The following is a 13,536-nucleotide window of genomic DNA, read 5'->3' as shown; positions in this document are numbered from 1 at the left end:
TCTCCTGGTGCCCAACTCACTGCACCTCTGCCGGCTGCATGGGGGAGGTGTCTCACTTGCAGATCGCTGCCTGACATGATGGCACGAGGCGGCCAAGCAGCCAGACACAGCCCAAGGGCCGAACATTGGGCCCAGTCTGGCACGCAGCGCTTGCAGGGGATGAGGGGTAACCAGAGCTGGCTGAAATAGGAGACACTCTGAATGGAGACCAGAGAACTGGCTTTTTGCTGTAGCTGCTCCCCTGCATTCCTGGGCACAGCCGCCTCTACCCTTGCCTGCTCCAGTGTTCACAGAGCATTCACACAGTCCATGTCAAGGGCCCCAGGATCCTCTTCCAGTGCCCCGCCGAGCCCTTTTGGCCCAGCCCCACCCCAAGCCCCTCTGGGCTCCGAGAGGCTCAGCTCTGGAGCTAGCACTCACGCCAATAGAGCCCCAGGATGGTGGACTGGCTGCCTCAGGAGCGGGGGGGAGGGAGGGTGACAGGGCCTTTCTCCTCCACATGGCCCAGGTTCCCATCCAGCCTCAGGGCGGACCAGGATTCACTCTGCTCCGTACCCAGCCCAGATATGGCCCGGGTCAGTAGGTCTCTGTGATGAACACCAGCAAGCTGGAGGAGGGCCCCCATGTATCAATGCCCCGTATTTTCTAATCTGGCAAACCACAACTCAATGGTCTCCCTGTGCACACAGACAGTGCCTGGGTCAGGAGGAGGAGGTGAAGCCACGCTGGGAGTGAGAGATTCGGGGCAGCACTCTGCTTTTCTATGCAGCTCCCCCTAGCCCGCATCACTGAAGAACCAGCTACAGGGCTCTGTACAAAACATCTCCAGGTTTTACTAAAATATAAAAACTTCATAATCATTTAAGTAAAAAGCAAAAGACACAAAATAATCACGTGACCCAGGCTGAGATGATCAGACACACCCAGCATTTCCCAGCTGGTTCTGGACTGTCCGAAGGCATGCAGGCCCCCTGCCAAGCACAGGAACTTGCATTAGCCGCGCCACGCCCCAGTCAGGAAAGCAGATGCCTCCAGAACGCCCGAGTCTTGGAACGTAACCGAATCAGCTTTGGCCCAAGCACCAGGCAGCCAGACGCAAAGCTGCTGGCAGGGGAAGTGAGGGAGATAGGCTGGGCCAGGGCCCCTGCCACACCGGCCCCACTGGCAGGGAGCCAGAGATGCCAGCCCCTCTGCCCCATGCACAGCAGACACCAGGCCCTGGGCAGAGCCCCCAGCCTGGCAGTTCGTACCTACATGTGCGGCGTGGGGGAGCCTTGTGCCGCTGCCACCACAACCTGCTTTACAATCAATACGGGTCTTTGGCCCTTGGGCTGAGTTTGCAGCACAGCTGCCTCCTCAGCGCAGCCTCTGCCCTCCCACTGGGTAGCATGTAAACCCCCACCTCGTAGTGCTCTATTCACTCCCCCAGAGACCTGCTCAGCCTCTTGCTAATCTACAACTCCCTACACCAGCCAATCCAGAGAGCATGAGCATTAGGTGGAGGGGACACCCAGGGGCCCTGTCTGGAACAGAAGAACCCTGCAGGCCCCCTGACAAAAACCCAGGATGGCCAGGGCTCTCCCGCGCAGACACTTGCCATTGCCACTGGCAGCTCAGCTGGGAACCAGCTCCCCTCCCCTCACAGGGAATGGATGCCCCATATTGAAAGCTCAGTGCGATCCAGTCTGCCTGCAACTCTGGGTAGGCGTCTCCACTGGCTCAGCTCCCCCAAGCCCAGCGCAGCCACAAGATCGAGGTGAAGACGTTAGACCCAGCTAGGAGGAGGGACCCCAAGGGAATAGTGCACATAGGCCCAGCCCCACTGGATCCCATGGGATTCCCACTCTGAGACAGCTCCCTGCCACTGTGGGAAAGCAACTGAGCATCAACTGCCTCCATGCGACAGCACGCAAACCTCTTCCCATGTCGGTGCAGCATCCCTCACTGATGGGGGTGGGGGGGAGAGGAGGAGGAGGAGAAGAATGTCACAGGGTTGGGAAGGAGCTGGCTCCCAGGGGGGAGGAGGCCGCAGGTGTTTGGGGCGGGGGCTGGGGTTATGCACTGACAAGTTTATAAAAAAGTACAAAAATAAAAGATTCCCTTTTCTAAAAAGGAGAAAAATGAAGGAATGTTCCTCCCCATGCCAGCCTGCCCTGCTGGAGCCCTACAGGAAGCAGAGGGCTTCCCAGCCCAGGCCTCCTCCCTCCTTGGAAGCTCAGCCCCCAACCATGTCCATCCCCCCACCCCGTTTCCCCAGCACAGGTTGTCCAGGTTCCAGTGGTCTCCTCTGGAGCACATTGCCAGTCCCAGCCAGTCCCTGTCGTCATCTCTGCAGCCGCCCTGAGGGGCCCAGCTGCTCACAATCCTGTGGAGAGGAGAACATGCACGTTAGGGTCCTGCTGCAGCACCCCCAGAGGAGTTAGAGAGCCCCATGGTTGGGGACACAGATGCGGCCGGCTAGTGCCTGGGAGACAGCTGGGAGCACGGCCCAGGCAAGGCCCAGACTTTCCTCACCTGTGGTTCTCTCACAAGCAGACCCTTCCTTTTCATGGGCCAAGTTGAGGCGGTTCTGCTCAGCAGCGAGACCGTTGGCCTCAGGGCTGCTGCTGCGCGAGGGGCTGGCTGTCTCCAGTGGGGGGTTCAGCTGGAAGGCCATCTCCAGGTGCTCCTGGGCCATGCAGAGGTGCTTGCGCAGCCGGTCCAGCTCATGCTCACGGGAGCACTCGGCCGCAGAGCTGGCCAGGTTCTCACTGTAGTCCAGCTTCTCGTTGGCCAGCTGGCCCTTGGGGGGTTCTCTCTTCAGCGAGTGGTAGGTGGGAGGCGCACTGGGGGCCTTCTTGGCATACTGCGGCCCAGGGTGGCTGTCGTGGGGGCTCGGGCTGTCACTGCCCTGGCGCAGCAAGTCCCGGATGCGGCCAACCCCCAGGTGACAGAGCTCGAGGAGGTTGAGGAAGAGGCAGAGCCCACTGACCGCGTACATGATGAGCAGGAAGATGGTCTTCTCGGTGGGCCGGGAGACGAAGCAGTCGACGGTGTGCGGGCAGGGGCTGCGGGTGCACACGTAGGAGGGGCTCACCTCCAAGTGGTACAGCATGTACTGCCCAAAGAGGAAGGCCACCTCCAGCACCGAGCGGCACAACAGCTGCAGCACGTAGGCCTTCATCAGCCCATCCTGACGGATTTGTCGGCGCCCATCGTGTTTCTCACCCCGCTCCCCACCCTTCTTCTCCACCTTGATCTCCTCGAAGATCATGGGATCCTCCTCGTTATCCTCCTCTGCCTCCTCATAATCCCGCCCGGCGCCCCGCCGCACCACAGGCATGCGCACCTGCTGGCCCCCACCCCTCCGCCGGTGGCCCTCTGACCCGCGGGCGAGGCGGTGCATGGCGAAACCCAGGTACATGACAGAGGGCGTGGCCACCATGATGATCTGGAAGATCCAGAAGCGGACATGGGAGAGGGGCGCGAAGGCATCGTAGCAGACATTCTCGCAGCCTGGCTGCTGCGTGTTGCACACAAACTTGCTCTGCTCGTCATAGTAGATAGACTCGCCACCCACAGCGGTCAGCACGATGCGGAAGATGATGAGGACAGTGAGCCAGACCTTGCCCACAAAGGTTGAGTGGTTGTTGATCTCCTCCAGGAGCCGGGTCAGGAAACTCCAGCTCATCCTGGCCCGGACAATGGCTCAGACCCTACAGGAGGCAAGGGGAGGGGACAGCCGATAAACCTCAGAGTGAACGCAGCCCACTAGCCCCAGCTGAGCCCCCGCACTCCAAGACCCCACAGCACTCACCGCCAAGAGGGGACGCCCCCCAGGGCAGCAGGGCTCCAGCCAGAACACAGCATCATGGGTATGGCACAGAAGGCAGAGGGGCCTGTTCCTCGGCGGGTCACTGCAGCAGCCCCCGATGCTGTATCCCTCCCCCACTGGCTGCAGCCCCTGTCCCTGCTTGCTCGTCCACCCAAAGGGTTCCAGGCACCTCACACAGGGGGCGGGAGCCAATGGCTCAAACACTGGGTGCATCTCCCTTCCCCACATGCCTATTCGGTAAGACCCCTCCAGTGTCCTCCCCCCAGCACGTCCGCCATGCAATGGCCGTCTCCCCCACTGGACATTCACCCCACCACCACTCAGTGCATCTCTCCCCCCCCCCCCCAAACACAGGCTACAAGCCTCTTCCCCCTCGTATCCCTGCTACCCGCATTCACCCTCCATGAGGAGGCCCACAGGAATCAGACATCCCGCTTGCCAGAGGTCTGCCAGGAGCGCATGCTAAACCAGGCTCCTCAGGGGCAGGTAGATAGGTGCGCACGCATGCTCCCTCCCACAGACATGCTGTTGGCTACTGGAAGCCAAACTCCCCACAGGGCACACACACACCCACAAGACAGGACAGTCCAGCCCCTGCCCCCACCCTCTCTTTCAGCAGGAAACTCTGGCAGGGGCCCAGCCCCAACCACCCACCAGGGGTTGGGTCAGCAGCAACCTGGTCTTACTTCAAACACAGCGCCACTCCAGAATCAATCCAGAGCCAATCCGGTGACATTCCCTGCTCCAACCTGACCCAGCCAGAGACCTTGCTCCCAGAAAGCACCTGCCATGGACTGTGGGAACAGAGACCCCCATCCAGAGGACAGTGTGAGACGCCTCCCAGCATAGCATACAGCCACCCAATTCACTGCTCCTGCCCCGCTCCCAGCTCCTGCACCCTGCTGGGGGAGAGTGCAGAAAAGTCACTAAACTGATCTGAAGACTGGAGAAAATGGCTCTCAGTACGGGACGCACGGAGCTCAGCCCGTTTATTTTATCAAAACAAAGACAGAGAAATGACTGGATTGCAGTATATAAATACCTTGAGGGGGACACATTCCAGGGCACTACAGGGCTCCCTAATCCAGTGGAGAAAGGCGGGACAAGAACCAATGGCTGCCAGCTGAAGCCAGACAAATCCCAATGAGAAGTTAGGCACAAACTAACAGTGAGACTCATTAACCATGGGAATGGGCCAGGGATGTGGTGGATTCTCCACCCAGCCTGGAGGCCTCTCTGGAAGGTGCGTTAGTCAAACCCAGTTCAGTGGGCTCCATCCAGAGGTCACTGGGGGAAGGTCTCTGGCCTGGGCTCCACATGGGAAGTCAGACTAGATGATGTAATGGTCTCTTTGGGCCTTAATCTCTGTGACTCTGGCAAAGGAGCAGGGCAGAGGGGACGTGCACCCGAAGCACTGGGGGAGTTGGGAGGTAGGAGAGAGCTGGGAAATGGCACTGAGATGAAATGTAGAAGCATCCGGCATCAGCTGGGACAAGCAGCCAGACAGCATCCCTCCAGTGCAATTCCCTGCAAAGCAGCCCATCCCAGGCGCTGCTCCTGTTTGTCCTTGTCACATGGAGTCACGCGGGATTTGCTCCAGTGCCACATCCTGGAACGTGGGCAGGTGCTTTGTGAAGGGAGCACCGCCCCGGTCTGGTGCTCACACACAATGAACACCTGTGGGGAGGAACCCTGCACATGGCAGCAGGGCAAGAACTCAGACCAGCCAGAGCCCACTCCCAGTGTCAGACCCACCAGGCCTGGACCCGTCACAATCCCACACACAGCAATGGGGAAGATTCATAGAGGAAAGAGTTGGCAGAGAGGCCCGTCAGTGGGGAGCAGAGACCAGCTGCAGGAGGGAGTAGGTAGGTGACCAAAGAATTGCAGAGGGTCCACGCGGGGCAGCTGGCCCTAAAGGTCCTTTACAGTAGGGGTCACAGACGATGGAGGACACTCTGAGCAGAGGGAGGCCCTGGAGCTGCTTGTGGGGACACCCAAGAAGGGGAGGCTTTGTACAGGACGGAGGGGACACCCTCTTCTCCCCTGGCTATACTCACTCGGGCTTGCTGCAGTCTGATGCAAAGCCTGAAGTGTGGCAAGGTAGCCACAAGAGAGGGGCCAGGTACAGCACAGGGGCAGGATTGGGGCATGGCTCTTCCACAGCACACAATGTAATCTCTGGGCAGCCCCTTCAGCCACCTACTCACCTAGCCGAGGTATTTCTGGGCTTGTCTACATGACAACTCCTCCAGTCACAGGAGCATTGTGGCGCCCGTGCCAGCACTCTGCTCCCCCAATACCAGTGTCTTAGGAAAGGCCCCTCACATCAGAACAGCGTGCCCAGGGGAGTCGCACCAGCACCAAGCCAGCGGTTTTAACCCACACCTTGGCTTATGCCCAGTAACTGTCCTGTGCAGACGCGCTAGGGCGCCAGCCAAGCTGCGCCCGGTGGCTCTGGGGACCGCGGGGCGCCGACGCTGCAGTCGGGCCCTGAACACGGGTTAGCACCGCGCAGCACCGATACCGGATATTTTAAAACCGTCCAAGGGCCCCGGCTGGAGGGGAACGCCAGGACGGGCAGCGTGGAAGTCCTGTGGGGCCCGTGGGGCGGGGACAGGCAGCGTGGAAGCTCTATGGGGGGTAACGGGGCGGATGAGGAGCAGGGAGGGGTTGATTGGGTTGACACCCCCCCGCCCAGAGTTTCCAGCTTCACACAAAGCCCCTTTTCCCGGCAGCCCAGGGCCGGGCAGCTCCCGCCAACAGCCCCGCCGGTGTCAGGTAACAGGGTCCGGCTCGGCTCGGCTCGGCTCGGCTCGGCGCCACACAAACCTGAGACCCCCCGCCCGGCTCCTGACCCCCGCGTCCACCCCCGCCCCGTGCCTGGCTCCTGGGCCCCCCGACCCTCTCCCAGCCCCCGAACCTCCCACTGCACCCCCGGCCGAGCCACGCCCCAGGCCCCCCCGGGCAGCAGCCCGGTGGGGGGGGGGGCGAGGGGCTCAGGCTGCCCCGGAACCACCGGCCCCTGCGGGACCCGCAGCCCAGCCCCGACCCGCCCCGGCCCGCTCCCCTCCGGGACCCCCAGCCCCGCTCCGGCCCCCTCCGCTCCCACCCGCCCCGGCCCCCTCCGCTCCCCTCCGGGACCCGACCCGCCTCGCCGCGCTCCCCTCCGGGACCCCCAGCCCCGCTCCGGCCCCCTCCGCTCCCACCTGGCCCCGCCCGCCCCGGCCCGCTCCCCTCCGGGACCCCCAGCCCCGCTCCGGCCCGGCCTGGCCCCGCTCACCAGAGCCGGACACGCTCCCGGCGGGACAAAGCGCAGCGCCTGGCTCCCGGCCGCCGAACAAAGCGTGGCCCGGCCGGCCCCGCCCCCGAGCCAGATTGCTCCACGTGTTGCAATTTTCCGGGAACCTGCCCGGAGCCACCAGCTGCCGCCCCCCTCCCTGCCCACAATCAACCAGCGGGCCCCCCCCCCGCCCCCTAATTAATCACCGGGACACCCCCTACCAACCACCGGGACACGCCCTCTCCCTGCCCCCGGGATACCTCCTTTCCCTGCCCCCAATCCACCACTGGGACCCCCCTCTTCCTGTCCCCTGTCAGCCCAGGGACCCCCCCTTCCTGCCCCCGGGATACCTCCTTTCCCTGCCCCCAATCCACCACTGGGACCCCCCTCTTCCTGTCCCCGTCAGCCCAGGGACCCCCCCTTCCTGCCCCCGGGATACCTTCTTTCCCTGCCCCCAATCCACCACTGGGACCCCCCTCTTCCTGTCCCCTGTCAGCCCAGGGACCCCCCCCCCCTGCCCTGAATCAACCACTGGAACACCCCCCATCAACCACCGGGATACCCCCTCACTGCCCCCCATCCATCCCCCAGGATGCCCCCTTCCTGCCCCCTAGCACCCAGAACACCCCCTCTCCCTGCCCCCAATCAACCACCAGGACACTCCCTTACAGCCCCCCCACTCAGCTCCTGGGACACCCTCTTCCTGCCCCCTGGCAGCCCCCAAGACATTCCTCTCCCTCCCCCTCATCAGCCCCTGGGACACCCCCCTCTCTGTCCTCCATCCCCTGGGACACCCCCTTAATTCTTCCTAGCACCTGGGACACCCCCTTCCTGGCAGCAGCACCCCCTGGGATACTCCTCTCCCTCTCCCCATCAGCCCCCAGGACACCCCCCCTCCTGCCCTTCCCCAGCTCCCATGACACCCCCTCCCTGATCCCATCACCCCCCGGGACACCCCGTTCTTGCCCCCCACCAACTCCTGGGATACCCACTCTCCCTGCCCCTGATCAGCCCTGGGACACCCCCTCCCTGCCTCCATCACCCCCCTGAAACCTCCTTCCTGCCCTGCAGCACCGAGGACACTCCTCTCCCTGTCCCCCACTCAATCACCGGGACACTCCCTTCCTGTCCCAATCAACCCCTCCCTGCTCCTCATCAGTCCTTGCGCACTGCCGAGTCACCTCCTCTACCTGCCCCCGTCCAGCTAATCTAGCTAAAAATGCCTTAAATTTCCTTTTGTTTAATAGCTGGTAAAATTCCTGCCTCCCTGCAGCAGCCCCTGGGACACCCCCTCCCTGCCCTCCCAGCAGCCCCCTTCCCACCCTCCCCCCAGCAGCCCCAGCTCAGCTCCGTTGTTTCATCCCCAGCAACAGCCACCCCCATTGTCTTCCACCCCCACCCCCCAGCAGCTCACTCCCAGCTCCTGGGACACCCCCCTCTCCTGTCCCCACAGCTGCAGCCCCCTGCTTCCCTTCCTGCTCATCTCACTGGGACTGATGCCACGGCCTGGGTGTGTAAGACCCACACTGCTCCCCTCCCCCCCAAAGCCCAGCTACAGTCCCTAAATCCCTCTGTACAACTCACTTCGGCCCATGTGTCTACCAAGCTTTGCCAGCCTTGGGTTGCAGGAAAGCTGGGAGCCCTGCCCGTCACCTGGACCAACAGCTTCTCATGGTTCCTTTGTGCTCCCCCAGCTGGCTGTGGCCACCTGCTGCCTCTTGCCCTGTGAGCTGTGGGGGGGCTGGTCCAGGCCTGGGCTTTGGGTCTGTGTCCGGACAGCCCCTAGCACGGCTGGGCTCCTGGGCATCATGGTAATGCCAATGAGAAACGATAACATGGACACCATTGACATGAAGAGTTCCACACGCGCTGGCATAAATGAGAGATAGAGCCCATGGGTCTCTGCCAGGTCAGGGACACTGCTGATAGGGCTGGAGTGCGTGTGTGAGAGCAAGAGCATGTGTGTCAGCGTGTACCTTTGGGGCCTGTGTGTCTGGACTAGAGGTGTATTCTGGGTGTATCTGGTGGGGTGTATTTGTGCCTGGGGATATGGTTTGCGTGTTTGGGGTTGCCATGGTTTCAGTGACTAAGTGTGTATTTTAGGTGGGCGTGTGGCTTTGATAGGGTTGTCTTGAGACTGTGTGTAACGCTGACTGGTAGATATCTGTGTCATCAGGGGTGTCTAACAGCACCCATTACTGCTGAGTCACTAGATGGCAGAAAAGACAGCTAGGGCATGTCATAAATATAAAGGGAAGGGTAACCACCTTTCTGTACACAGGGCTATAAAATCCCTCCTGGCCAGAGGCAAAACCCTTTCACCTGGAAAGGGTTAAGAAGCTAAGATAACCTCGCTGGCACCTGACCAAAATGACCAATGAGGAGACAAGATACTTTCAAAGGGGGGACAAAGGGTTTGTCTCTCTATGTGATGTTTTTGCTGGGAACAGATCAGGAATGCAGCCTCAGAACTTCTGTTAAGTTAGTAAGTAATCTAGCTAAAAATGCCTTAAATTTCCTTTTGTTTAATAGCTGGTAAAATAAGCTGTGCTGGATGGAATGTATATTCCTGTTTTTGTATCTTTTTGTAAATTAAAGTTTTGCCTAGAGGGATTCTCTCTGTTTTAAATCTGATTACCCTGTAAGGTATTTACCATTCTAATTTTACAGAGGTAATTCTTTTACCTTTTCTTTAATTAAAATTCTTCTTTTAAGAACCTGATTGATTTTTCATTGTTCTTAAGATCCAAGGGTTTGGGTCTGTGTTTACCTGTACAAATTGGTGAGGATTCTTATCAAGCCTTCCCCAGGAAAGAAGGTTTAGGGCTTGGGGGGATATTTTGGGGGAAGATGTGTCCAAGTGGGCTCTTTACCTGTTCTTTGTTTAAAACGCTTGGTAGTGACAGCATATGGTTCAAGGACAAGGCAAAGTTTGAAAAATTTTTAACCTAAGCTGGTAAGAACAAGCTTAGGGGGTCTTGCATGCAGGTCCCCACATCTGTACCCGAGTTCAGAGTGGGGAAGGAACCTTGACAGGGTGGCATCCAGGGACTTGGGGCAAACTGAGGCACTGGGGAGGGGCAGGAAGTCCTGGATAGCAGGGAAGGGGTGCTGGGTTGGGGCATTCAGGGCAGCATTTAATATTCAGCATACAGCTCCCTAAAAAACGTTGCTTGACCAGCGCACACCTAGCTCACGTGCTTCTTGTCTGCTCCGGTGCCTGGGGATTATGGGGGGGCAGAAGCATATGGGCACAGGTGAACGTGTGGGTCAGGAGTGCTACGTGTCCGCCCCCAACAATCCATTTCCTTGGGGCCCATCACACAGATGCTGCCCAATTAAAATCCCCCTTTAAAACTCTCGGTCATCACAATGCCCACAAAACCACTTGGCGTTGGTTAGCCAGCTGGTGTGCTGAGCCTGCTGCCCTGTGGCCAGGTCCTGTCTCACAGTTTCCTTGTGCACGTCCCTCTGTCTGTGACTAGCTCGCTGTTGGCAGCTGTGAGCGTTTTGGGGCAAGGACCATCGTATTGTTCAGTGTTTGTACCGCTCCTAGACTATACTACTAAACAAATGTAACTAATCCCTAACTAGACAGCGTTACGAGCAGCAGCTGAACAGAACTGGTGACACGGAATGGTCATTCTAAGTCGTGCTAGGACTTGCAGGGCTGTTACGGACCCACACAATCAGTGCTATGATCCCAGCTTTGGAACAGGGTCTGGGAGGCCCCATCAGTGGGCCAGACGCCCGGGGGGTCTCACTCTTCTTCCTGGGGAAGCCCTGTGGCTTCACCACCTCCTGGGGCTGGACCCCTGGGCCTGCAGCCCCCCTGGCTCCCCCACCATGAGCTCCAGGCAGTGAGCCCCCCTGAGACAGACCCCGATGGAGACTTGTACCATCTTGGGGGGCAGCACCCCCTCCGCCAGCATCTGCAGGGACACGCAGCCAGCGTGAGCCGACAGGCAGGTTATTAGTCACCTGGACCCAGCACAGAGAACAGAAAGTTACAGCCGAGACCATCCTAGTCAGCCCAGAGCCCCGTCCCTCTGACCTCCCTTTGTCCCAGGCCAGGTGCGCCCAGAGCCCTCAGCAGCCAGCCCTCAACCTCCTCCCGCCCCGCCCCACCCCAGCCCTTTGTTCCCGAGCCGAGCCAGGGGACGCGGCTCAGCCCCCTGCCCAGTGGCGCGGCGTGCAGATCTCTCTGGGTCCTTGGTTGCTGGGCATTCGGGTCTGGCAGCTGGATTTGCCATTGTCTTCTCAGAGCTCCACTGATATGGGACCTAAGGCCCCAGGGAGCCCTTCTCAGCTGTGTTAGCCTGCCCAGAGAGCGACAGGCCTCTCCCCATCCTGCTGTCTGGAGGGGCTCAGGCCTGAGTGCCGCCCCCAGGGCAATATCACACACAGGGCAGCCAGCACAGCAGTGGTGTGGTCTCTAATTAGATCTCACCCAGGCAGCTGGGAGCCCTTCTCAGCTGTGTTAGCCTGCCCAGAGAGTGAACAGTCCTTTTCTCACCACTAGGTGACAATGATAAAAATAGGGGAAACTGAGGCACATACAGGTGTCATAAAATTATTATACAAAATTCCCAGGTTGTCAAGGGTCATTGTCACAATAGGCTCTGCCTCCCTGTATCCCACATTTAGACTTTGCCCATTTACACCTAGAGATCAGCTAAAGAAGGAGACAGGCCGGCATACATGGTGGTGAGTAGCAGAAATTTGGATCACTGGAAACTTCTCTGGCATCCCTGAGGCCTCCAGAGAGTAGAGAATCCGAGCACGTATTCCAGCCTGTCCTGGCACTGCCAAAGCGCCCCTTGGGCATCAGCCTGAGGAGCAAGAGGAGGACCCAGGAATTGATGGCAGAAGGGGAGCTACTAGTGATTTGGGGCATGCCAGGCACTGCCCGTGCTCCCCAGTCATCCTGTCCTGAGGCTTTCAGGGGGCACAACACACGGTCAAAGGAGGCTTTAAGCCACTTGGCCACCCCATGCCCCAGGCTCAGCCTGGAGCCCTCTCCCACACTCCAACCTCCTGGGTTGCACCCCAAACCCCTGCCCCAGCCCGGTTAAAGTGAATGAGGGGGGAGAGCAAGGGAGGGAGGAAGAGGGGCTGGGGTGAGGCCTCTGAGAAGGGGCAGGGCAGGGGCGGGGCAATTAGGGTGACCAGATGTCCCAATTTTATAGGGACAGTCCCAATTTTCGGGTCTTTTTCTTTTATAGGCTCCTATTACTCCCCACCCCATCCCCATTTTTCACATTTGCCGTCTGGTCACCCTAGGGGCAATGGTGTTTGGGTTTGTGCGATTAGACAGTTCAGCAACCCTAAACCAGCCCCAGCTCTTTGTCTACCTCTGGCCCCTAAGGCAGCCTCCTGCTAGTAAGGCTCACAAGGCAGCATGGAGACCAGGAGCCCCCGGGCCAGTCAGATCCACCCACCCCGCACTGGGGCTGAACGGGCTGAGACAGGTCTACCACTGCTCAGGCCTGGACCAAAAGTGCTAAACTAGGGTCAGAGGCACCGTGGGGGTGGCTGCACCCAGAGCCAGAGAGCTGCTGCCCCGCATGCTGCTAGGCCGCGGGCCACTGCCCAGCCCCACTCCTGTCAAATGTCCCCCTTCAGCCCCCTGGAGAGGGACCCAGCACTAAGCTGAACTCTAGGGTACAGCTGTGGGGACCTGCATGAAAAAGCCCCTAAGCTTATTTTTACCAGATTAGGTTAAAACTTCCCCAAGATACAAATTATTTTACCTTTTGCCATTGGTCTTTATTGCTGCCACCACCAAGTGTCTAACAAATATATAATAGGGAAAGAGCCTGCTTGGAAACATCTCCCCTTCCCCCGCCCCAAAATCCTCCCAAACCCTACACCCCCTTTCCTGGGGAAGGCTTGATAAAAATCCTCACCAGTTTGCATAGGTGAACACAGACCCAAACCCTTGGATCTTAAGAACAATGAAAAAACAATCAGGTTCTTAAAAGAAGAATTTTAATAGAAGAAAAAGTAAAAGAATCACCTCTGTAAAATCAGGATGGTAAATACCTTACAGGTTCAAAACATAGAGAATCCGTCTAGCAAAACCTTAAGTTACAAAAAGACACAAAAACAGAAATCTATATTCCATTCAGCACAGCTTTTTTTCTCAGCCATTAAACAAAACAGAATCTAACGCATCTCTAGCTAGATACTTACTAAGTTCTAAGACTCCATTCCTGTTCTGTCCCCAGCAAAAGCATCACACAGACAGAGAGAGGGACTTTGTTTCTCCCTCCCCCCAGCTTGGAAAGTATCTTGTCTCCTCATTGGTCATTTTGGTCAGGTGCCAGCGAGGTTATCCTGGCTTCTTAACCTTTTAGAGGTGAAAGGGTTTTTCCTCTGGCCAGGAGGGATTTAAAAGGTGTTTACCCTTCCCTTTATATTTATGACATGCCCCCCA

The 13,536-nt window shown here is 58.8% G+C and overlaps 1 protein-coding gene across 2 annotated transcripts; it reads right to left on the bottom strand.

Moving 5' to 3' along the window:
• Positions 1-808: 808 nt before the first annotated feature.
• LOC119863396 (gap junction gamma-1 protein-like) lies at positions 809-7,223 on the bottom strand. 2 transcript variants are annotated; one of them, XM_038421777.2, is made up of 3 exons: positions 7,098-7,223; positions 2,515-3,695; positions 809-2,365 (listed from the first exon to the last, which is right to left on the bottom strand). In XM_038421777.2, exons 2-3 carry the CDS (start codon positions 3,668-3,670, stop codon positions 2,358-2,360), a joined length of 1,164 nt encoding a protein of 387 aa, XP_038277705.1. In that variant the 5' UTR covers positions 3,671-3,695; positions 7,098-7,223; the 3' UTR covers positions 809-2,357. The 2 variants fall into 2 exon arrangements, with proteins under 2 accessions (XP_038277705.1, XP_038277706.1); XM_038421778.2 differs by lacking the exon at positions 7,098-7,223 and adding an exon at positions 3,797-4,104.
• Between the last annotated feature and the right edge of the window lie 6,313 nt (positions 7,224-13,536).

Source organism: Dermochelys coriacea, chromosome 11 (genome assembly GCF_009764565.3).
Source record: "Dermochelys coriacea isolate rDerCor1 chromosome 11, rDerCor1.pri.v4, whole genome shotgun sequence".
Classification (NCBI taxonomy): domain Eukaryota; kingdom Metazoa; phylum Chordata; order Testudines; family Dermochelyidae; genus Dermochelys; species Dermochelys coriacea.
This window is presented reverse-complemented; position numbering and strand designations above follow the sequence as displayed.

What these genes read in the sequence shown, in the direction of transcription:
- LOC119863396 (XM_038421777.2), bottom strand. Translation starts at nt 3,670, where the DNA reads ATGAGCTGGAGTTTCCTGACCCGGCTCCTGGAGGAGATCAACAACCAC.